This window comes from Eriocheir sinensis, unplaced genomic scaffold, assembly GCF_024679095.1.
Source record: "Eriocheir sinensis breed Jianghai 21 unplaced genomic scaffold, ASM2467909v1 Scaffold230, whole genome shotgun sequence".
Classification (NCBI taxonomy): Eukaryota; Metazoa; Arthropoda; class Malacostraca; order Decapoda; family Varunidae; genus Eriocheir; species Eriocheir sinensis.
Window position 1 is genome coordinate 411,464 of NW_026111533.1, and position 24,590 is coordinate 436,053.

A 24,590-nucleotide genomic window follows, 5' to 3' on the forward strand; every position below is an offset into this window, starting at 1 on the left:
AACTGAAGTTGTGGCTGAAAAGTCTCTATGTAATTCGTGTGCGTGTGTGGACTGAGAATTCTGTATCTGTTATTCGTGCGTGTATGTTCTGTAGTAGTGTATGTTTGTTTTACTCCTAAAATAAAAAAACTGAAGTCACATCCTTCTTCGCTCTGTTGTACCTGTTCATTAACTCATCCAACACCAGAGAGTTGCATTGTTGGGTGTCTCATCAAACGGTCTTCCGAAGCATGCCGCCAAGAATCTGTAGCTGTAAGAGGACTCACCAAACATCAATAGCAAAAGCACAGTGAGTGCACACTATGTAATGTACATTTGTTAAATAATGTAATGTACGTTTGTTAAAAATAAAACAATGTAAATTTTGTTTTGTTTTTTAATGTAAATATTACATAAATATACGTCCTCATAGAAGATAATATTAAGATCTTTGCAGATCGCTAAACTACAAATCTTATCCTATTGAGTATTTGTGATTAAGATGACGCATGTGTCGATAACGACGCCGATTGATGGCCCGTCACAGCTTTTCGCGCGTTACTTCGTGTGTCAATTACACCTATGATTGGCATGTGATAGGAGACCACGTCACGGTTGCAGATGATTGTCATAGCTCTTATATGTAGAAATGGTCTTGTCATCGCTTCAGATAATAAGGGTAGGTAAGTATAGACACTAACTTTCCAAAGAGCGGTATTCCACTAGATTTGTAACAAATGATAAATGATAAAAATGATAACTAGCTGCTGCAATTTAGAAACAACTCGTTTCCAAACCTTATAACTAACCCAAAATCTATAGCCAGGAGAAACAACGGTTTCAAAGCAAACTTAAAAAACTATGCAATGAAACAACTCGTTTCAAAGCAACTTAAAACTATACAATGCGAAACAACTCGTTTCAACCAAACTAAAACTATACGATAGAAACAACTCGTTTCAAAGCAAACTTATAAACGCTATTGCATTGAAGTCAAGCAGCATCAGATTGGTGAACTACTCTTCCAGCGATGTCGCGAACAGATTTCCTAGTCGTGCGTATTGTTAACAAAGGAGGACAACGTCGGTCCACCGCCGTCTAAGAAGAAACGACGACGAGTCGACGATGCAGCGTCGTCAGACAGCAAGTAGCGTTACTCTCTATTCTGTGACCTGCACATCTTTTCCAATTAGAAGACCTACATCTTAACTCTGGCTGGAGACTCTCATTCAATGACCTGCATCTGCTCTCTATTCAGTCTTAACTACAAACCCTAAGGTTTCAGAATCAGAAGACCTGCATCTTAACTCTCTGTTCGGTGACTGCCACTCTCTCTGAACGGCAATACTCAACCGCGGTGAGTACTTCATAATCGGTTGGTATCTTGGCCCTAAAAGCGTACATTGGCGCGGAGGTGAGTTAATGGCGTTGAGAAGTTGTTTAATTTTACACATATTGTTATATTTTATTTTCAGGTTTGTAATATCGACTCAACCTATCTTTTTCTATCAAAGAATCATTATGTTGCTTCCAGCACGTTGTATGATCTTATAATGTTATTTGGTTTCATCTGGAATCGAATGCCAGATTAGGTGGACGACGCAACTGGTTCTTCCACCAAAAGAGGTTACCTACTGGTTTTAGTTTGTAGAATTTTTCAGTACCATGTAGTAGCAACAACAAAGCAAAACGTAAAAAGAATCAACTACATAAAAAACATTCGAAGAATATTGACTCGTCGGACCGAAGAAGATTAACTCAACGCCACTCGAATGATATTGACTCGTCGGACCGAAGAAGATTATCAACGCCACTCGAATATTGACTCGTCGCGCAGAAGAAGATTAACTCAACGCCACTCGAATATTGTCGTCGAATTCAGAAGATTAACTCAACGCCACTCGAATATTGACTCGTCGGACCGAAGAGAAGATTAACTCAAAGCGACATAACTCAACGCAGCAAGACTATTGATACGATAATGACAAGTTACGATGATTCTGAACTCTGTAGTGTGACATTCAAGATGTATAGTATTAGATTGCAGTCGCTCTCGACTTATACAAATGTAGAGATATATGTCTTGTGTAGGGATTACGCTAACGATTGTTCTGGAATCTGTTAGCACTGTACGACAAGGAGTCTTAACTTACATTTGTGCATGCGCGCCAGAGAGACCCATGCAAATACCCGCTAGCGTGATCTATGTCCGCAGAAAAGGGAAAGGTTCGTACGGACCAAGCGAACGAGAGCGTTCCTAATCCCACTTCCCGAACGCGGGATGCATTGAAACGCTCTTTTGCTCTCCGTTATGTTACACGGCCATAACGAATTATTTCAAATCTTTTACACACTTGTTCACCGCTTGATTAAAATGCTTAACGGGGGTCGAATAAAAAATAGAGGGTGTTTTGTTGGTCTTCCACAACCCGTAGTCGATGACAATATCGATTCATTTCTTGATGACCGTGGGTTACAAGAGACACAAACGAGAGATGGACTCAGCAAGATGTCACTCTCGCCTCCAAGCAAGAGAAAGCACTCTCAGCGAAAACCCAACTGAGTGAAAAGAGCGGCGACTTATCGATATTACTGGAAAAAACAAGAAGACGAAATTATACGGTTGAACAAACAAATTGAGGCGTGAGGTGATCGTAATCATATCTCACCTAAGAGTAACTCTGACAAGATAGTTGTAATCAATGAAACCGAATTGTTGATATCGGTCTCAATGACAGTCGACTTTACGGGCACCAATGTACGCTTTCTGGCCAAAGATATCAACCGATTATGAACTATACCCGTTTACATGAGACTTTGTCGAATAACGCTACCGATTCTGAACTCAAATCAGACGACCTGTACGACAAGGTCTCACATTCACCCAACAGATTCTGAACTCAATGTTTGAAGGGATTTACTATTGTGAAACTCGGTATTATTTTTCATCTGAACTCAAATCAGACGACCTGGTACGACAAAGGTCTCAACTTATATTCAACTACATCTCCTATTCAGAATCTGTTGGTGCAAACATATGGGTCACCTCGAGTACGTTGCACGTTGGATACAATTACGTAGACAAAGTAAAGAGAGTAAGACTCGTAGGCAAGAGTTCACAATCGTCTAACGCCGACTCAAAGTCACACGATCAATACAACTGGCCGTAATGAACGCGGTTCAGAATATTTATTTCTCTTTTTCTAGCAACGTTTCCTTTAAAATCAACGCTGAGGAGTCCTCAAAATTTTGAAGGGAGTGTGTCAACTTGCTTGTATGCGTTTCATGTTAAAAGTCAACGCAGCAGAGCGGACATGCGCGAGCATACTCTTCTTTTCAAATGCAACAGCAGCAGGAAGAACGTCTCTTTCGAAGTAAAGAGACGTCGAAGCCTATTTTCGCCCGATACTTCCACCTTTTTAAAATTCAAAGAACGTAAAAATCAGGGCTAGCCAGGCATGCTTTGCATTTTACTTGTTCAATTTTCAGATGGCGGTAGTACGACGTCATCATGATGTTGAAAAGAAGGTCAAACCCATCACACACTCTTAACGTCCTATAATAGACCGATTAATCGCACCTTTCGGTTAAGCGATTATCAAATCCCGCTCAGGAAGTGAGGTTTAACAAGACGAATTGCGCTTATTACTTGGCTGCTGCTAGTGAACAGTGCGACTTTGTCTCAATTGTCAACAGAACTCTTGTCCGCTACCACGCCAGAGTTATTACTCTTATTGCTGCTACACCTGGAGTGTTGTCAGAATAGAGTTAAGATGTAATAAATGTGGCTGTGAGGTAAGATGTAATAGATGTGGGTAACAAGACATACATCCGAGTACCTGTCAACTGAACTCTTGTGATACCTGTAGTGAATGTGTGACTTTGTCTCGACGGTCAAGCTGAACTCAAGTGTTAAACTCTTATGAACTCAAGTGTTGAACTCAGAGTGTTAGATTCAGATGTAACAGATGTGAAACTGTTAGGTGTAAGAAGAAGAATTGCTTAGTGAATGTGGCAGTCAAGCTGAATTCAAAGTGTTGAAAAACTCTTACTACGCACTCCGCAGATGTTTAAGATAGAGAGTTGAGAGCGTTGATATGTATTCCTAAGTCCTGATTTAAGCTGCCACTTCATAACTGTAAATGTGATTGTCGCCCATGGGTGTAAACACATTTTATCAAACCAAATCAACTTCTGTTTTCTTGTGAACACCAGCTCTTTCCTAAATAATTGGAATGTGCGACTTGTCTCGACAAGTGAATGTGCGAGCGGGCGTCTGATTCCACTTAACAACATCGACAGTGGTGTGATATTACATGTGTCACAAACAACTAGACGAACTCTTCAAAATCAGACGCCCTGTACTGCAGACAAGGTACCTCGCCATTCACCCAAACAGATTCTGACCAACAGATTCTGGAAGTGTCAAAGCGGACGCTGGCTGAGAAGCGTTTATCTGTACATGCAGAAAAAACTGCGGAACCGGTTAGGAGAGCGAGTGGGATCACATGCGAGGAGGATTCTCTCAGCGCTGCTAGGAAATCGGTGGCTCAACATTTTGGCCGTCGATCAAATAACCCATGAGGCTCTGGACAACGGGTTGTGACCATAGCAGCTGTGTGACAGTTGATCGAAAACAGCTTTTTACTGAAGTCTCTGGGTAGCGGTCATAAAGATGTCAAGATTTACGTGCCTGTACCACTATGCTGTCTCAACGTCTCAGGAATTTAAGGATGCTCTTGGCTGCTGTATTGATCAATAAAAAAAAAGCTCAATAAAAATAAAAAAATCTCAATCTGGTCCTTTTTGTTTTTAATCAATGTTACACAAGGATACTATCGGTTATAAATTGAAATGATAATACTGATTCTTAGGATAAAGCAACACTATAGAACCTAATTATGTTTCTGGTTTTAATCCTGTTCCTGTTTTTACTTTAATCGTTGTCGTATCTTCGCTGTAATTGCACCTAACGCAAAACAGTCAACGCAGACACGGCTTTGCATTTTGGGATGGGATAAACGACGACGACGCTTTGAAACCGGACGCGGAGTGGATATAGGTTCGCGCAACCATCAACCCAATCAATATGACTGCCAAATCCCGGCACGACGACTACGCCCTCAACAACTGGGTGTACGGTCAGAAGAACTGTTCGAAAGGTAGGTCAGAGTTGCGGAGTTCGATCACGAACGCGGACGCTATCTGCTCAGACGATTTTCTCCGAAGACGAACTAGACATCCTCAGCCATTACGTGTGCAACAAATTCTGCATGCGATGCTCTCCCGTGACTGTGACTCACCGGTCGTACACCATGGCGATGCACGATCACGAGCGCCTCATCGCCCCTCGAGTAAGAACACAAACATGCCCGACAGTTTTTGTGGTTCCTCAATCACAAACAACGGAAAGTCGTTCATGAGAAGGCGCGCTGCATTCTAACGCGACAAACTGAGCGTGCTACTGGGGAAGATTGACATGGTGCAGGCTGGCGCTTGCAGCGTTGAAGATCCAAGAAATGAATCAACGAGCTCGCGCTCTACTGCGAGGAAAAGGTTAATAGACAGACACTTGGACAAAAGAACACGGAATCAATATTGCTGAAACGTCAAAGATAGAAGGGGGGTGGTTCGCCAGCACAGCTCACAGGAGAGAGTTCTGATCTCGCTACCCAAACCTCGTGTCGATTTCGATCATCCTGCAAGTTGTATGCAACTGAGCATCTCTCGATGTATCACAGCGAACAAAAGATGAAGACGGCGACGACGTGAAGAAGATAACGACGACGACGACAGCGATTCTGATTTTAATCCTGACTCTATCTCAATAGCACTTTGCAAGAGGACTCAGATCCGGAATCTACCGGCGACACCACCGCTGATTAAACGCGGCTCCAGACGCTCGTATGGACCGACGCCTTTAGTACAACAGTAGCAGATTCGGTGATGAAAGCAGTACCATTGTCAACAGAAGCTGGCAGCGGGCTCAGCAGCGACCGACGACGGCAGCGGTGCAGCGTTAGCCAGCAACAGCACCGCTAATGCTTGAAATCGATTCTTGAAGTTTAAATCGATTAATTTTGAAACAAACCGAAAATTGAAGATCTGTTTTGATACAAAAATAGACGTTTAACGGATATTTCATTGATCGACGTTAATGCACTATTCACCTGTGGCCACGTCTGTGCATGATGATTAACGAAGATAAATGACGACGAGGTGCTTAACGAATTTTTCATTGAGGTTTAAAAAGAATTTATAATTTTGAATCCGAACTATAAAACTAAGTTCTATTCACCTCCATGAATATATCATAAACCGTAATACGGTCAATCCAGAAAATGGAAAACAACAAATAAAAGTTGTTTTGTACGGAGTTTATAGGAAAACCATAAATATAGCGAGTCCAGAAAATGGAAAAAAAAAATAAACGTTACCGTAATCAACAGTTGAATTCAAAATGGCAAAAATCCAGACAATGTAAAAATAATTAAATTCATCAACATATTAGAATTCACAATTAGGTCAGCACCTGATGTGATATCCATTTTGACTCAAAAATGGTCCAGAATCTGAGGGAACAATAGAAAATGAATTATTAAAGACCGAAACCCAAACAGCAGAGATTGCACGGCTGACTCCAAGAAATTAACGATCTGATCTTGAGAAAGAAAGATCAACACAATTGATAACAGAACCAGAAGGACCTTCAAGAAGAGATGAAAAAGACCGAAACATTGAATCAGGACCTTATTCAAAAAGCATCAGTGGACGTTATCCAAAAGCAAACTGACAGGAAGAAAGCATAACAAGGTAGTCAGCTCCCGAAAAAAATTAAGAAAAAAATGAATCTGATGTCAGAGGTGGCCGTGTGCATCTTGTGTGCCACTAACCCAGTGAACGTGATCTTCAACCTTGCACTCATTGGGTGTTGTTGCATGTCGTGCGCCCGATCCATTGTCCACGTGTCCGAAGTGCTGCAAGGACATTTTCCTAAAACAATCCATCGCCTCGTCCTCGCTTATACGCAACAACACTAACATGCCTTCACCGCTCCCTTGCCCTAGCTTTGTCATCTAACAACTCATATTATCGATCACGAAGTAAATATTGTCTCGCGGTTTGTGATAACAGCATAACGCAGAGCGGGTCTTGACAGGGTATTCGTTGTACGCATCAACAAACCTACAGATTACATAGTCTGCACTCCCTGCGATGTTTGGTGAGTCATTGCATTTTGAAATGTAATTTTCGCATGAACTTCGCTAGAGCCATTTCTAGCCCAAACATGTACTCCATATAAAATTATTGTTCATCACAGTACTGAATCGAACATCGAGAAAAGGCAATTGTGTCTTATCTTCAGAGTTATTAGGCAGGTTGTTCGAAATGTCCCAAATCCGCCGTTGATATACACGCTTTTTCCGTTGTTTTTTTATTTTATTACTCTATTCCTAATATCGTCAGCAGTAGGTTCTCCAGTAATATCAAATTGCAGATTTCTGAATTTTGTGTATACTTCCGCTTCAAGAAAGATTTGTTGTCTTGTGTTGACTGTTTTGCGTTAGGTGCAAGTACAGCAGAAAGAGTACGACAACGATTAAAGTAAAAACAGTGAGTTAAACCAAGCACTAATTGATGTCCATGCAGTTACTAATACAATACATTTAACAGTGGCGAAGCAGCAACATGCCTTAACAGCGGTCGACCCTCTAACGGTCAGAAATTGCCGAAGGATATTCCGATTTCTGATATCATGTCTTTTCTCAAAAACGATTTCGAAATATGGAAATGTCACTATGTCGTTTTAATGATAGTGGTGAGCGGAAAAGGTGGAAATCATTGCAAACCTTTCTCAAGAAATAACCATATGGTCGCAATATTCATGTATACGTGTGTATGTGGATTTATGTAAAGCGTACATTTTGTACGTATGGTTCCAACATATATACCTCCGAACATTGTAGACATGCGTATCTTCAATACTCAATAGGATAAGATTTGTAGTTTAGCGATCTGCAAAGTCTTAATGTTGTCTTCTATGAGGACGTATATTTATGTAATATTTACATTAAAAAAAATATATATATATATATATATATATATATATATATATATATATATATATATATATATATATATATATATATATATATATATATATATATATATATATATATATACATATATATATATATATATATATATATATATATATATATATATATATATATATATATATATATATATATATATATATATATATATATATATATATATATCTCTGCCTTGTTTATTTTTAACAAACGTACATTACATTATTTAACAAATAGCACATTACATAGTGTGCACTCCTGCGGAAGTGCTTTTTTGCGCTGATGATGTTTGGTGGGTCCTCTTACAACTACAGATTCTTGGCGGCATCCGTTGTGTGCGTTATGATCCAGTCGCTTCAGATTCTGTGCTTGTGGCGAATTGGTGGTCAGTCCTCTTACACACCTAAAAGATTCTGTGTTGAGATTTAAATGATCAACACGATGAATGTCCATTACAATAGTTGGTACCGACTGGACCATTTCGGGTTTGCCTGCTTGTTGCGTTGCGTCCTGTTTGTTTTCTTGGACGGTTGTTGTTCCTGTTGCTGTGCCAACCCTGTTTCAACTTTGCTAGCAGAGTCTTCCTGAGTCGAATTCCATGTTTGTCTTTGTTGTTATTCTTCTTGGTGGTAGTCTTTAACGCCGGGCCAAGCTTAACTTTTGTCATTAACGATGCTGTCTTATAGTTTACACCTACGTAAGCGTCAAATAACGCTCTGCCGCGATCGACATATTCTGCGTCTTCGTGTGTCCCGGTAAGTACCGGTTTACCCATCAGCACACTGAGATTGCTGATCAAACAGTTATTCGTGTTTGTTATCGAATCGGTCACGATGGATACGATGCTTCTAACAAACGCATCTAACCACATGTATCTTTCATTGACAAGTTCTTCATAGACTATATTCTAGTTGTGTGTATTGCAAAGACTCTCTAGTTAGATGTGTCACACACTAGAGAGATCAGAATCGTATCTTAACTATATTCTGTTCTATATCTGAATCTGTTGCAGCAACTCTCTGGTGTAGTATGACGCATGCATGGTCTCTCTGCGCGCATGCAAATGTAACGTCCTTGTCGTACAGTGCTAACAGATTCCAAACAATCGTCAGACATGTATCTCTATCTTGTTGACGACGAGGAAGTCTTAACTTACAATTGCATGCGCGCAGAGACCGATGCAAATGTCACACAACTAGAGAGTTGCTGCGAACAGATTCAGATAGAACAGAATATAGTTAAGATACAATTCTGAACTCTGTAGTGTGTGACACATTCAAGATGTATAGTATTGGTGCTTGTCTGAAATCTGTTAGACTCTTCTACGACTCGTCGTTCGTCGAGATCCATTCTATCGATCATCTGCCTGATCAAATCGAGGTTGGCGACACACTCTGTCGTCCTTTACGCAAGCCCGACGACGCGACGAGAAAGTGCCAAAGGCGAGGCGATGTCCGATATTTCATTCTCATCTCGTTCCGACGACACATTAGTCAAGTGCGGTTTGACTGGCGAAACAATAGAATACAAAACCGATCATCTCATAGTACACTCAGCTTTGGTCATGTAATTGGTCATGTAATAAAATCTGAACGTTAATTATTGTTTTATTTGACTTACTTATCTTAAAAATTAAAAAAATTTGTGTAGTATTTTTTTTCTGGTGCTTGTGTGTCTGGTCAGCTAATCGACATCAGCGATAAAACAACAGAAGAAGATTCCGTCGTACCCAGTGTCAAGAAGATACTGCAGTCTAAATTGGTTGCGAGGTAGGTAAGAGTTCAAAGCAGTCAAGTGCTCAGATGTGCAATTCGCCTTCCTGTAATTGTTACACCTCACAGCCACATCTTAACTCTCAGCCACATGGCTGAACCACGGGAGTCTACTGTGTCAACGGACGTCAATAGAACGCTGCAAGATTTGACAAATGCTGTCAGGACAATTATTAATATCGTGTACGACAGTATTAATGTTGAAGTATTACTGTCCGACTTACTAAAGTACAATCCCGATCAGGATACAATGATCTTGATAGAGCAGTTGCATACACAGCTGCGATCTGCATTCGATTCAGATGAAACCAAAATTAACATTATAAGATCATACAACGTGCTGAAGCATATATACGATTCTTTGGTAGAAAGAGATAGGTTGAGTCGATATTACAACCTGAAAATAAAATATAACAATATAAAAATTAAACAACTTCTCAACGCCATTAAACCTCATCTTAACAACAACAACAGAATTAAGAAACACTTGTTGGACAAATACAAAATTTCAATCAGAATTGGTTAATGTTTTGAGAACAAACAGAGGACGGTAACGGAGATTACGAAATGTCAGATGCGAATGACACGTCTACAGAAGCCGTTCAGAAATTGATCGCATTATTGCAACCTATATTTCCAAACACGGGTAATGTTGACGAACCCGTCGCCGATCAATTATTGAATCTGCAAGTAGTCGCGTCCGATTTAAAATCTGTCGTTGCAGCGTTTGAATTGAATGCCGATGCTGAGTCGATGATGTCTAAAAAAATGTTAAGCTACTTAACGAAAATTCTATTGAACAGAGTGAAAACCATGGAACTGTTAAAAGATTATTGTTCCTCGATTTTGACTAAGTATAGAAATGACGTGAATTGGAAAATAGTGCAAATCAACAAGAAATATTTCAACAACACAGAACTCGAATTACTTAAACCGATGTTAAAAAACATCGGTGAATATCCTGATGACTTCGACACTCCGTTCGATGTCGCGTTGTGTAGTCTCTCATCGATATCGGAGATTTGTTTATCCAAACGTGTGTTAGAAATGAAAAGTAAATTGTATGAACAGGCACGGACATTCAGTTTAGATTCCAGAACGTACATTGTTGATCAGATGACTAACAATTTTAACGCTTTGGAAAATCGACTCGAGGAAATAAAAAAGAAGCAAGTCGACATAGAGAAGTTGAAAATAACACCACCACAGTCTTCAGAGAGTACTATCGATTTGACAGATTTGCGAAATCGACTCGATGAAATAAACAAAAAGCAAGACGAATTGCTGGCCGCGAACGGCATCAGGTCCCACCTGCACGTGGCGGCGAATGTGCTCTGCAACTTCCTTAAAAACGATTACGTCGAAATGTTTTTGAACTCGAGTCTCATGCAACGCGGTCTCTTCGTGTCGCTCGTTTTGAACAACATTCTCTTCAGACATATTTCTAAAGACGATAAAATTACCTCTCTAAATGACGCAGACAAGAAAAATATGTTTAACCTGATCGACTTCTGCGTTGACATGAAAAAGGATTTTCATCTGCTGGGGCACACCAAGGCGAATCGACTGTATGGAACCGTAAAACCCGAGGATTCAGCGGAACAGGCGGACTGGGCCCTCGCACAGACCGTAATTGGCGCTTACAGACAATAAAATACTCTTATCAAAAATCATTGTATCCCAAGACGAAGCCCAATCTAAAAGAGATTCGAACTATATTTCAACGAAGCCGTAGACGCGGTTCAGAATATTTATTTCTGTTTTTCTAGCAACGTTTCCTTTTACTGAGGAGTCTCGTTTCCGACAAAGTCAAGCGACATCTCAGACAAAAGCACGCATTCACCTAACACTCAGCATTGAGACAAACTCAAACATCAACACACACATACAAAATAGTTTTAAATTTGCTAGAACAACTCAACCCGTCTTCTTCCTCATCCTCGTCCTCCTGTTCATGGTCTTCGTCGTCGACGTTTAAATTTAAAATAAAACATCTCCTTCGTTCTGACATTGCTTTTTTAAATCTAATTAACGTACATTGGAATTAAATTATTTTTCAAAATTAACTCGAATTGTTTATCTATACTAAATATTTGCAGGACGTGACAGATTTTCAATAAGTGTTTAATCGTGTTGTTGTTTGTTCACATATTGCATATTGGTCACGGGGTCTGACATCTGTTAGCAATGACGTTTGTTTCTTCGACAGTTTGCCCGTAGCCGATTCTGCGCCGTTCCTCTTTGATTTGTTGCATGCTTGGATGGATATGTTGCTGACGTAATCTTTAATTGTTTTGTTTTTCGTTTCATAATCCATGTTGGTCTGCGAGCAAATTCACGGAATGATTGCACGCACTTTTCTCAAGACTTTAAATACCAGATCCGTTGTTGGAACGGCTGCGCCGCGCTGCGTGCGTGGCTATAAGCTCTCGCCCTCTCCAGACGTGGAGTGAACTCTGGTGAGCACAGTGCAAGTGACAAAGTCTTATGCAATTCGTCTTGTTACACTCTTAGCCACAACTCTATTACATCTTAACTCTATTATAAATCACCTCACTCTATTCTGAATCTTGTCTTAGGTACGGGGAGTAGGGTCCAACATTGAACAGGTGTAGCAGCAATCAGTTATCGACTCGTCTTGTCCGGATGTAGTAGGTGACCAGTGCAAGTGATGAACTCTTGCACATGTAGCCTACGACGTCCGTGTCGTAGGCTCGTTGATTGACGCTCTGCCTCCGCAATTAAAATTACGAACCGCTTACAGCGTTCTCTCGCTTGCAGAGAGATACGCGGAGTGTGTGTTGTATCGAGTGGACACGCTCGCCAGCGTAATGCAATCATCCGGACTGGTCAATGTCATTTCTTTTCATAAATTCAATGCACTTGACACACAAAGCGGTTCGTATTACGTTAATTATAATTACGCATATCTTTACCAACTTTTGTCTCTGGTGCGACATAACATTGTGTCCCTGACTGGCCACTGTCTGCAACCCATGATGAAGTTAGCTCGTGTTCTACCCAGTGTCGAAAATTCTGACCTGGTCCTCTACTCGCGCACACCGGAAGCTGTAGACGCTGAAGATGATGTATGTGAACCACTACAAATCTTTCTTGGAAGCGGAAGTATACACAAAATTCAGAAATCTGCAATTTGACATTACTGGAGAACCTACTGCTGACGATATTAGGAAAATCGACCTCTAAACAAGAGCGATTTAGGTAAGTAAAATAATGGGGTCGAGCTTGAAGAAGCGTCACGTAGTAATTGTCTTGTTACGGTTCTTCCGCTCACAAGAGTTTAGTTGATGAGTTCACAACTGAGAAGATAAGACTGAATCTTGTCTTCACTATTCAGAATCTTCATAATGCATTCGTACGGGGAGTAGGGTCCAAATGTCTGTAAAATTGAATTTATAATAGGGGTACTATTATAAATTCAATTTTACTTTTTCAGGAGTTACTATTATAAATTCAATTTTGTTTTTTTCATGCGTCTCAGAATCGGTCGATATATAAGACAAAGTCAACCCGAGTTATTCTTGCACCGAGACGCGAAATCACGGACCCCACTCGTGCAGGTCAAAGATTGGTGTTTTAGGTGCTACCTGTAATGTGATTAATAAATCTATAGTGTTATTTTTTTTTTTGGAGTGTGAATAAAAGGTTCGTTAGAAGTACATGTTTTATTTTAGACACTGACTCAAAGTTTCAATTCGGCCAACACGGCTTGTAGGTCGACAATTGAAGAATATGAACGATCTGTTAGGTACACTGTGTTCTAGTGTTTTAAACAAATAAAATAAAAACAATTAAATAGGACTGACTTTGTTTTACTTAGGAATGAATTTGTTTTAATGGTTGACGATTTACATTGCAAAGGTAAACAATAAATTCAAGTCGTGGTTCCAGAGTTGTTAAACGACGTCCGTGTCGTAGGCTCGTTGATTGACGCTCTGCCTCCGCAATTAAAATTACGAACCGCTTACAGCGTTCTCTCGCTTGCAGAGAGATACGCGGAGTGTGTGTTGTATCGAGTGGACACGCTCGCCAGCGTAATGCAATCATCCGGACTGGTCAATGTCATTTCTTTTCATAAATTCAATGCACTTGACACACAAAGCGGTTCGTATTACGTTAATTATAATTACGCATATCTTTACCAACTTTTGTCGCTGGTGCGACATAACATTGTGTCCCTGACTGGCCACTGTCTGCAACCCATGATGAAGTTAGCTCGTGTTCTACCCAGTGTCGAAAATTCTGACCTGGTCCTCTACTCGCGCACACCGGAAGCTGTAGACGCGCTGAAGATGATGTATGTGAACCACTACAAATCTTTCTTGGAAGCGGAAGTATACACAAAATTCAGAAATCTGCAATTTGACATTACTGGAGAACCTACTGCTGACGATATTAGGAAAATCGACCTCTAAACAAGAGCGATTTAGGTAAGTAAAATAATGGGGTCGAGCTTGAAGAAGCGTCACGTAGTAATTGTCTTGTTACGGTTCTTCAGTGCAGAAAAAAAAAATCTAAAAGAAAATAAAACTCAACAGCGGTTAAAATATTTATTACTGACACACAAGAAAGGAAGATGCGAGGACGACGCGACGCAACAGCATTCTGAAATGCCTTTGCCGTTGTTAAACGTGTTCGCCTTGTCGCGGATGAGCGACATCAAATCGTCATTGTCGTCCTCGTCGTCCGAAGGTCGGATAAGAAAGGTTTCGTTGCTCTCGCGGTTAAGTGTCGTTCTTCTAATTTTCAGAGGATCGTTGATAAAGAGGTAGTAGGATCCACTTTCATCTTTCTGTCTCAGATCGTACTCTACGACGAATCTTCCGCTCCAGGTAGACTGTGTTGTTTTCAACTCGTCTTGCTTTTTGTTTATTTCATCGAGTCGATTTCGCAAATCTGTCAAATCGATAGTACTCTCTGAAGACTGTGGTGGTGTTATTTTCAACTTCTCTATGTCGACTTGCTTCTTTTTTATTTCCTCGAGTCGATTTTCCAAAGCGTTAAAATTGTTAGTCATCTGATCAACAATGTACGTCGGCACATTCACTAGCAGCAGTCAAGTACGTCGGCACATTTTGGCACTAAAAAATGGCACTAGTTCAAAAATCTGCACGGACATTACTGGAGAACCTACTGTTGACGATATTAGGGCAGAGTAATAAAAAATTAAAACGGAAAAAGTGGTGTATATCAACGGCGGATTATATCAAACAACCTGCCTAATAACTCTGAAGATAAGACACACCGTTTCTTCGATGTTCGAGCTGTACTGTGATGAACAATAATTTTATATGGAGTATGTTCAGCCAGGAAACGTCTAGCGAAGTCTACGAAAAATTACATGTTAGCGTTCCCCAAAAAACATTGAATCAAATCAACAAAGGAGACAAAAGAATCGGTCGGTCCTGTCTCGGTGCTTAATACGGTTCATAGCACAAATTATCACTTCGTGTTTAATTGCAGAGTTGGTCATGAACAGCGTCCGTTGAATCGTGTTGTCGAGCGCTAAGGTTGAAAAGTGGATGACAACGCAGTCCCCGGGAATGTCGAAAGAATTTGCAGAATAGATGATGTTGTAAACAATCTTAGCGAAAAATGTATGCTGCGCAGTCAGATGTTATATATCGCTTGATCGAACCTCCGAGGAATGAACCTGCGTTAAATGAAAGAATTCCTGTTCTGAAATTTGCACCGAGAGGCAGTAAACTTCCCGAGGATGACCAATTTCGGCTGAAGACCATTTTCCAGTCGAAGAAAACTGTTTAGAGAAGTGAAGTATATCGTCAGACTGTTATTTCTCAAGCGTTGAATTATGCTTCCATCTCGATAACGACAGAAAAAAGACTCTGGTTGTTTAGGTTTGATCTGGTCAGAAGGACTGGCACGTTTCTAAATCTTCTTCGTTGCACTTACTCTCTTGACATTGCATCTTCATCTTTTGCAGACAAAGTCACGCATTCACCAACGTCTCAGAAATGGTCTAGATTGCAGACCAAGTCACATCTACCAACGTCTCAGAATTGAGTTTCACTCAATCTCCGAATTGGTCTATATTGTGACAAAGTCACACATTCACCAATGTCGCAGAAGCGGTTCACATTGCGCATTCACCAACGTCTCAGAATTGGTCTATATTGCAGACAAAGTTACGCATTCACCAACGTCTCAGAATTGGTCTACATTGCAGACAAAGTCACGCATTCACCAATGTCTCAGAATCGGTCTACATTGCAGACAAATTCACGCATTCACCAATGAAATTTGTCGCTAAATTTGAAATATCAGACCCCAGTCTTTCTTGTATGTTGGGTCCGCTTACTGCGATACAAAAAAGAGCGTTTTGCTAATTTTAATTTCGCAGATTAAGATTTATGTTCTATATCACGATATTCAAGTAAATTTAGATTAGTTTAGAAAAAATTAAATGTATGTGATTTTGATTTTTTACGCAGTCTTCTGTTAACGTAACCCATGAAACAAAGATGACTAACCCATGAAACAAAGATGACTATGTTAAACGGATTTATATATAAATGGTGAATATACAATTATTTAAAATACTGAATTTAATATATTTTACATGTTTACAGATTCCTAAACCGTGTGAATGTGGCGTCATATGGCATATTAAGCCTTCGGCGAACGTCCAGATTCTGAACGCATGTTTGAAGGGGTTACTATTGTAAACTCAATTGTGATTTTTCAGGGGGTACTATCATAAAGTCAATGTATGGGGTTACTATTATAAATTCAATGGTGAGTTGAGATAATATCATAAAATCAATTTTTGATTGTTCACTGCAGATTCTGACCAACAGATTCTGAACTCATGTTTGAAGGGGTTACTATTATAAACTCAATTGTGATTTTTGAGGGGGTACTATCGCGTTCCGGACAATGTCAGACATTCGCTAATCTGGACCCAGTCCACATGAACAGAAATACACAACCGAGTACCTGCTCCTCCTGCTGTGTCAGGACCCCCGTGCAAATGTGGGTTTTTGACCAAGCCAGTGATCCGTAAACCGATCAACAAGTCTAAAATTGAATTGAAAAAATCCAGTGCGTCAAATGAAAATAATCTTTGCCAAGTTAACGCTAAAATACTTTACAATGTGACTCTAAACATCAACAACCAAGATAAGAACATTCAGGATGTATTTTACACTACCTTTGCTCACTGCTGTTTGGGTTTCGGTATTTTGGTTAGACTCTTCGATATTTTTCCTGTTTTCATTAATTTGGTCTTTTAACCGGTTGATTTCGGAATCTTTGTCAATCACGGTTTTCGCAATCTAATTGTAACGGGCTTGTCGGGGGGCGTTTAAAGGGTGTTGATTAAGACTTCAGCTTCCTTAAGGCGAATTATATTCGTAGCCTTTATGTACAAGAAGCGACGGAGCGAGAGCGACTGTCGTTGTGTGTCAGTCGGACTCTCGTGAAGGAGTCGCGAGTTACAGGTTGGAAAATAATTGTTACAATTGGTCACGTATGTCAAGGTGACCTCCACGCACCATCGGAGTGCTAAGTATACAAAACTGAAACGGTAAACACTGACGGACGACATTCCTATAAGGTGGCGTGATCTATCTGTCGTGGGGTTTTTCCATTGACAATTGTATGCCTAATTCGTGGTGATATTAAATAATAATAATACATTGATATCCTACTATAACACTGCTCGGTCACCTACCAGTGATCGCGACCTCGCGATATATAAAAATCGAAATAGCAGTCTAGGTACCATGAACATACATAGTGGGAGTTTGTCAAGCAGACTGCCTATGATACAATTATATTAAAACACTGGCTATGTAAGAACAGATGTGGAATTATAATATAAATAGGGAGAGGGAAACCACAACGTGTGTGACATGAAACATAAGAAACCTCTCAAAAGATAAATATAAGGACACATGTATAAGAAACTATCAACTGGCATAGTTACAGACAATGAAACGTTGATCTAGCTCCTAAAAAAAAAAAAAATACAGTAGTGAAACACAGTACAATGTTAAGTATAGGAGCAGCCAGGTTTCTGTCCCCTGACTTGTCTGAGAAAAGGAAAAACTACCTTGCCAGTGGCCTCCCTCCATCCAGTCGCCGTGTCTGAGTGAAAACTATAATCCATGTTTACCACATCAACTTTTCCCCGTAAGAACAGAATCCTATCCTCCAGTAGTTGAAAAAGAGTCAGAGAGTTGGTACTAGAAGGAGCTTTTGATTCCCTAGACTTGGTAGCCCGGATGGCGTCTGCCATGCCGAGTAGTTTTTCTGAGACTATCCTGATTGTGTCCGTGGTGTTGGTCAAGGAAGAATATAGATATTTTACGAGGAGCACATCTTCTATGAGGAAGACCTCTCCTATGTGTGCCGTGAGGGCACCAGGCTTCAGGTGGATGGGTGTTGTTGCAAGCAGGGAGCCGAGGGACAACAAGATGGTCAGAAAACGCAACATCATGATTTTGTGCTTGCAATGCTGCTGCCGTTGCGAGGGGTTGATGGTGAGGGTGTTCCTGAACCTTGACCTCTAACTCTGAGACGAAGTCAACTAACTTCCCGCTCGGTTTGAAGGCCAAAGGGAGGGCAGAACGGCGGTTCTTCTCAAGATTAATCAGCAGATGTAGTGGAGAGGGCGACGGCCTGTGATGCCCTGGGTGACGTGCAGTCGTTGTAGGCGCGTCAGGAAACCTCGGCCGCGGCCACAGCGGCGGTGAGAGGTGAGGGATGGGCTGACATCGGAGGACTCGCAACGGAGGTTGAAAAACTGCTGACCCAGCAAGTTGAGCGGCCGCGACTGGGAGCCGGTACACCGCCGCCAGACGTATGATGGCCGCGTCGTCCTTGTTATAGTAAGAGATGGGCGGCTGTGGCAGAGAAGACGACTTGGGTGTGTAACCTCTTGAGAAGACGCCTTGCAAGAAACCGTAGTGGGAACAGCTTGCAGTCACCGGGAGATGTCCGCGGGTACCCTTGCTGACTGTTTGCCGGAAGAGGTTTGGGCCGATGCTCCCGGCAGCGGTGGTGGTGCCGCCAGCTGTGGAGCGAGGGGCATGCGGGGTGTCCCAAGGTCAGCGGGGCGTGCCTCCTCGTTGCAGGTGTGAATACCTCTGCCATATCGTGGAGTGGCTTGCAGGGTACGTAGCAGTGCTGGCTTGAAGCGGGGGAGCGGCTTGTAGATTGTGGCCCTCGCTATCGGCTGCGTAGGCCTGTGGGTGTGCTCGGGGCTTGTAGGCTTGACGCCTGTAGAGTTGCTTGAAGCTGGTGTGCTCGAGGCTTGTAGGGTGTAGAGCCTGTAGGCTTGTAGCTGGTGTGCTCGAGGCTTGTAGGCTGGACGCCTGTAGAGTTGCTTATAGCTGGTGTGCTCGAGGCTTGTAGATGGCGCCTTGTGAGTTGCACGTAGGTGGCGACTTGTGAGATGCTTGTAGCTGGCGCCGTGTGAGTTGCACGTAGGTGGCGACTTGTGAGATGCTTGTAGCTGGCGCCATGTGAGTTGCACGTAGGTGGCGACTTGGGAGATGCTTGTAGCTGGCGCCTTGTGAGTTGCGTAGGTGGCGACTGGGAGATGCTTGTAGCTGGCGCCTTGTGAGTTGCACGTAGGTGGCGACTTGGGAGATGCTTGTAGCTGGCGCCTTGTGAGTTGCACGTAGGTGGCGACTTGTGAGATGCTTGTAGCTGGTTGTAGCTGGCGCCTTGTGAGTTGCACGTAGGTGGCGACTTGTGAGATGCTTGTAGCTGGCGCCTTGTGGGTTGCACGTAGGTGGCGACTTGTGAGATGCTTGTAGCTGGCGCCTTGTGAGTTGCACGTAGGTGGCGACTTGTGAGATGCTTGTAGCTGGCGCCTTGTGCGTTGCCGCGGACGGCAGGTGCGGTGCCGCGGACGGCAGGTGCGTTGACTCCTTCTTCCCTTGTACGCCTGTCCCCGGAGTTTGGCGGTGAGTTCTCGTGGCTTGGAGGAGAACGAGGTAGCGAAGGCACAGGCGCGGGGTGACCGCTGCCAACCAAATGTAACGGGCTTGTCGGGGGGCGTTTAAAGGGTGTTGATTAAGACTTCAGCTTCCTTAAGGCGAATTATATTCGTAGCCTTTATGTACAAGAAGCGACGGAGCGAGAGCGACTGTCGTTGTGTGTCAGTCGGACTCTCGTGAAGGAGTCGCGAGTTACAGGTTGGAAAATAATTGTTACAATTGGTCACGTATGTCAAGGTGACCTCCACGCACCATCGGAGTGCTAAGTATACAAAACTGAGACGGTAAACACTGACGGACGACATTCCTATAAGGTGGCGTGATCTATCTGTCGTGGGGTTTTTCCATTGACAATTGTATGCCTAATTCGTGGTGATATTAAATAATAATAATACATTGATATCCTACTATAACATTATTCAATTCTTCGTTAGAGCTTGATAACGTCAGGTTAGTTACTTGCAATGCATTTCCACGTGCGGTTTCAGCTGCTAGTATTTCCTTGGAGGATTTGTTCTCTGTGGTCATATCCTTAATTTGTTTGTTCAACCGTATAATTTCGTCTTCTTGTTTTTTCAGTAATATCGATGTCATTACTATTTTCACTCAGTTGGGTTTCGAGAGCAGTTTTCTCTTGCTGGAGGCGAGTGACATCTTGCTGGAGTCCATCTCTCGTTTGTGTCTCTTGTAGGAGTAGAGTTTTATTTTGAGTCAACTCTTGTTTGAATTGATCATTCTCTGTATCTGATTCGTTATTACGTTCTTGGAGTTGTTCGTATTCATTTTGCATAAGATCGATCTTGTTTTTATTTTCAGATAATACTGCGTTCAGTCGGTCTTTTTCTTGGATTATCTTTCGTATATTTGCATTAACTTCTAAGAATTTCTTATCTACATCTCTGTATATCGTTATTATTTGTTGTACTTTGGCAGATGACTTTTCAATTTCTTTCCTTAATTCAGATTTTTCTTCTTCGTGTTTAGTTTGTTGATTTTGTAATTCATCCATGTGCTTCTTTGTAGAATCGGCTAACTCTTGACTAAATAAACTTATTTCATTAATTTTAGCGTCTAACTCACTCTGCTCTAGAGTTAAGATGTAATAAATGTGGCTGAGAGTGTGGCTGTGAGGTGTAACAATTGCACATCCGAGCGGCTGTGAGGTGTAACAATTGCACATCCGAGCACCTGACCCCTGCTAGTGAATGTGTGACTTTGTTTTGACGGTCAACTGAACTCATGGATTCAGAATAGAGTTAAGATTTGATTTGAGATGATAAATTGTAACAGGAAGGCGAATTGCACATCTGAGCACTTGACTGCTTGACGCATGTGTTGTGTACAGACCCCCATGCAGATCCGGACCCCACTCTGTCTCTTTTGCTTCCCCCTCAGAGAGACTTACAGATTTTAGGTTACCGCTCAGGAGACTCTTATGAAACGAAATCGTCAGATGTTGGACCCCACTTGAGCTAGCGTTCACCTCGTGCTATCTCTTACTTGATCTCAAAATATCAAGATCCCAAAATAGAGTTAAGATGTAATACTCTTTCCTACCTCTAGAGTTAAGATGTAATAGATGTGGCTGAGAGTTAAGATGTGGCTGTGAGGTGTAACAATTACAGGAAGGCGAATTGCACATCTGAGCACTTGACTGCTTTGAACTCTTACCTACCTCGCAACCAATTTAGACTGCTGCTAGTGAATGTAACAATTACACATCCGAGCGGCTGTGAGGTGTAACAATTGCACATCCGAGCACCTGACCCCTGCTAGTGAATGTGTGACTTTGTTTTGACGGTCAACTGAACTCATGGATTCAGAATAGAGTTAAGATTTGATTTGAGATGATAAATTCTTCTTGAACGAGACAGAGCGATCACTTACCGTTTTCAGAATGTTGTTGCGTCGCGTCGTCCTCGCATCTTCCTTTCTTGTGTGTCAGTAATAAATATTTTAACCGCTGTTGAGTTTCATTTTCTTTTAGATTTTTTTTTTTTCTGCACTGAAGAACCGTAACAAGACAATTACTACGTGATGCTTCTTCAAGCTCGACCCCATTATTTTACTTACCTAAATCGCTCTTGTTTAGAGGTCGATGCTTCTTGTTTTTTTGGCATCCCTCCCAAAACAAAGGTTTCATTTTTTAGCTAGGATTTAAGGATAAAGTTAAGATTTAAAACAAATAATAACAAGCCAGGGTGACACAAATACACACACCAGAATCTTTTTTATAATGTGAAATAAAACAAATCATATTACACATAGAAATTTTATTTCTTAACCCTAGGTGGTCACGAACAGACGTGATCTGCAACAAGATCTTAACACTGACGACACACGTCGAACTATTTCATCACTTACTTCGATACGGTCATAGTTAACACCATGATTTCGTCAACAAATCCCACATCTGTAGCATTAAAGGTTTCTGTTATTAAGCCGTTGGAAAGAGGTCTTCCGGTCTTTGAAACCTTTTGCATAGAACCTTGTCCATTCAAGAAAATGAAATACGCCGTCGAAAGGATATTTTCGTAGGTCGAAATATTCACGACGATCGCTTCAACTCGTCTTGCTTTTTGTTTATTTCATCGAGTCGATTTCGCAAATCTGTCAAATCGATAGTACTCTCTGAAGACTGTGGTGGTGTTATTTTCAACTTCTCTATGTCGACTTGCTTCATTTTTGTTTCCTCGAGTCGATTTTCCAAAGCGTTAAAATTGTTAGTCATCTGATCAACAATGTACGTTCTGGAATCTAAACTGAATGTCCGTGCCTGTTCATACAATTTACTTTGCATTTCTAACACACACGTTTGGATAAACAAATCTCCGATATCGATGAGAGACTGCAACGCGACATCGAACGGAGTGTCGAAGTCACTGGGATATTCACCGATGTTTTTTAACATCGGTTTAAGTAATTCGAGTTCTGTGTTGTTGAAATACTTCTTGTTGATTTGCACTATTTTCCAATTCACGTCATTTTTATACCTAGTCAAAATCGAGGAACAATAATCTTTGAACAGTTCCATGGTTCAATAGAATTTTCGTTAACTAGCTTAACATTTTTTTAGACATCAACGACTCTGCATCGGCATTCAATTCAAACGCTGTAACGACAGATTCTAAATCGGACGCGACTACTTGCAGATTCAATAATTGATCGGCGACGGGTTCGTCAACATTACCCGTGTTAGGAAATATAGGTTGGAATAATGCGATCAATTTCTGAACGGCTTCTGTAGACGTGTCATTCGCATCTGACATTTCGTAATCTCCGTTACCGTCCCCTCTGTTTGTTCTCAAAAACATTAACCAATTCTGATTGGAAATTTTGTATTTGTCCAACAAGTGTTTATTAATTATGTTGTTGTTGTTAAGATGAGGATTAATGGCGTTGGGAAGTTGTTTAATTTTTATATTGTTATATTTTATTTTCAGGTTGTAATATCGACTCAACCTATCTTTTTCTACCAAAGAATCGTATATTTGGTTCAGCACGTTGTATGATCTTATAATGTTAATTTTGGTTTCATCTGAATCGAGTGCAGATCGCAGCTGTGTACGCAACTGCTCTATCAAGATCATTGTATCCTGATCGGGATTGTACTTTAGTAAGTCGGACAGTAATACTTCAACATTAATACTGTCGTACATGATATTAATAATTGTCCTGACAGCATTTGTCAAATCTTGCAGCGTTCTATTGACGTCCGTTGACACAGTAGACTCCCGTGGTTCAGCCATGTGGCTGATAGTTAAGATGTGGCTGTGAGGTGTAACAATTACAGGAAGGCGAATTGCACATCTGAGCACTTGACTGCTTTGAACTCTTACCTACCTCGCAACCAATTGAGACTGCAGTATCTTCTTGACACTGGGTGCGACGGAATCTTCTTCTGTTGTTTTATCGCTGATGTCGATTAGCTGACCAGACACACAAGCAGCAGAACACACATACACCACCACATGTTTTAATTTTTAAGATAAGTAAGACAAATAAAACAATAATTAACGTTCAGATTTTATTACATGACCAATTACATGACCAAGGCTGAGTGTACTATGAGATGATCGGTTTTGTATTCTATTGTTTCGCCAGTCAAACCGTACTTGACTAATGTGTCGTCGGAACGAGATGAGAATGAAATATCGGACATCGCCTCGCCTTTGGCACTTTCTCGTCGCGTCGTCGGGCTTGCGTAAAGGACGAGACAGGCATGTGTGTCGCCAACCTCGATTTGATCAGGCAGAGGATCGATAGAATGGATCTCGACGAACGACGAGTCGTAGAAGAGTCTAACATATTTCAGACAATCACCAATACTATACATCTTGAATGTGTCACACACTACAGAGTTCAGAATCGTATCTTAACTATATTCTGTTCTATCTGAATCTGTTCGCAGCAACTCTCTAGTTGTGTGTGACATTTGCATGGGTCTCTCTGCGCGCATGCAATTGTAAGTTAAGACTTCCTTGTCGTCAACAGATTCCAGACAATCGTCAATGCAACTCTACACAAGACATGTATCTCTACATCTTGCATAAGTCGAGATGACTTGCATCAATACTATACCTCTTGAATGTGTCACACACGTATCTTAACTATATTCTGTTCTATCTGAATCTGTTCGCAGCAACTCTCTAGTTGTGTGTGACATTTGCATGGGTCTCTCTGCGCGCATGCAATTGTAAGTTAAGACTTCCTCGTCGTCAACAAGATGACCTGCACCAGAACTCTTGCCTACC

The 24,590-nt window shown here is 41.3% G+C and overlaps 1 protein-coding gene across 1 annotated transcript in view; it reads right to left on the reverse strand.

The window, feature by feature from the left end:
• The window catches only part of LOC126991033 (uncharacterized), a 48,022-nt gene extending 29,372 nt beyond the window's left edge, over positions 1-18,650 (reverse strand). Inside the window, exon 1 of the mRNA XM_050849723.1 lies at positions 18,228-18,650. Coding sequence (XP_050705680.1) covers positions 18,228-18,329 — 102 coding nt within the window. The 5' untranslated portion in view covers positions 18,330-18,650. The remainder of the gene's footprint in view (positions 1-18,227) is intronic.
• Between the last annotated feature and the right edge of the window lie 5,940 nt (positions 18,651-24,590).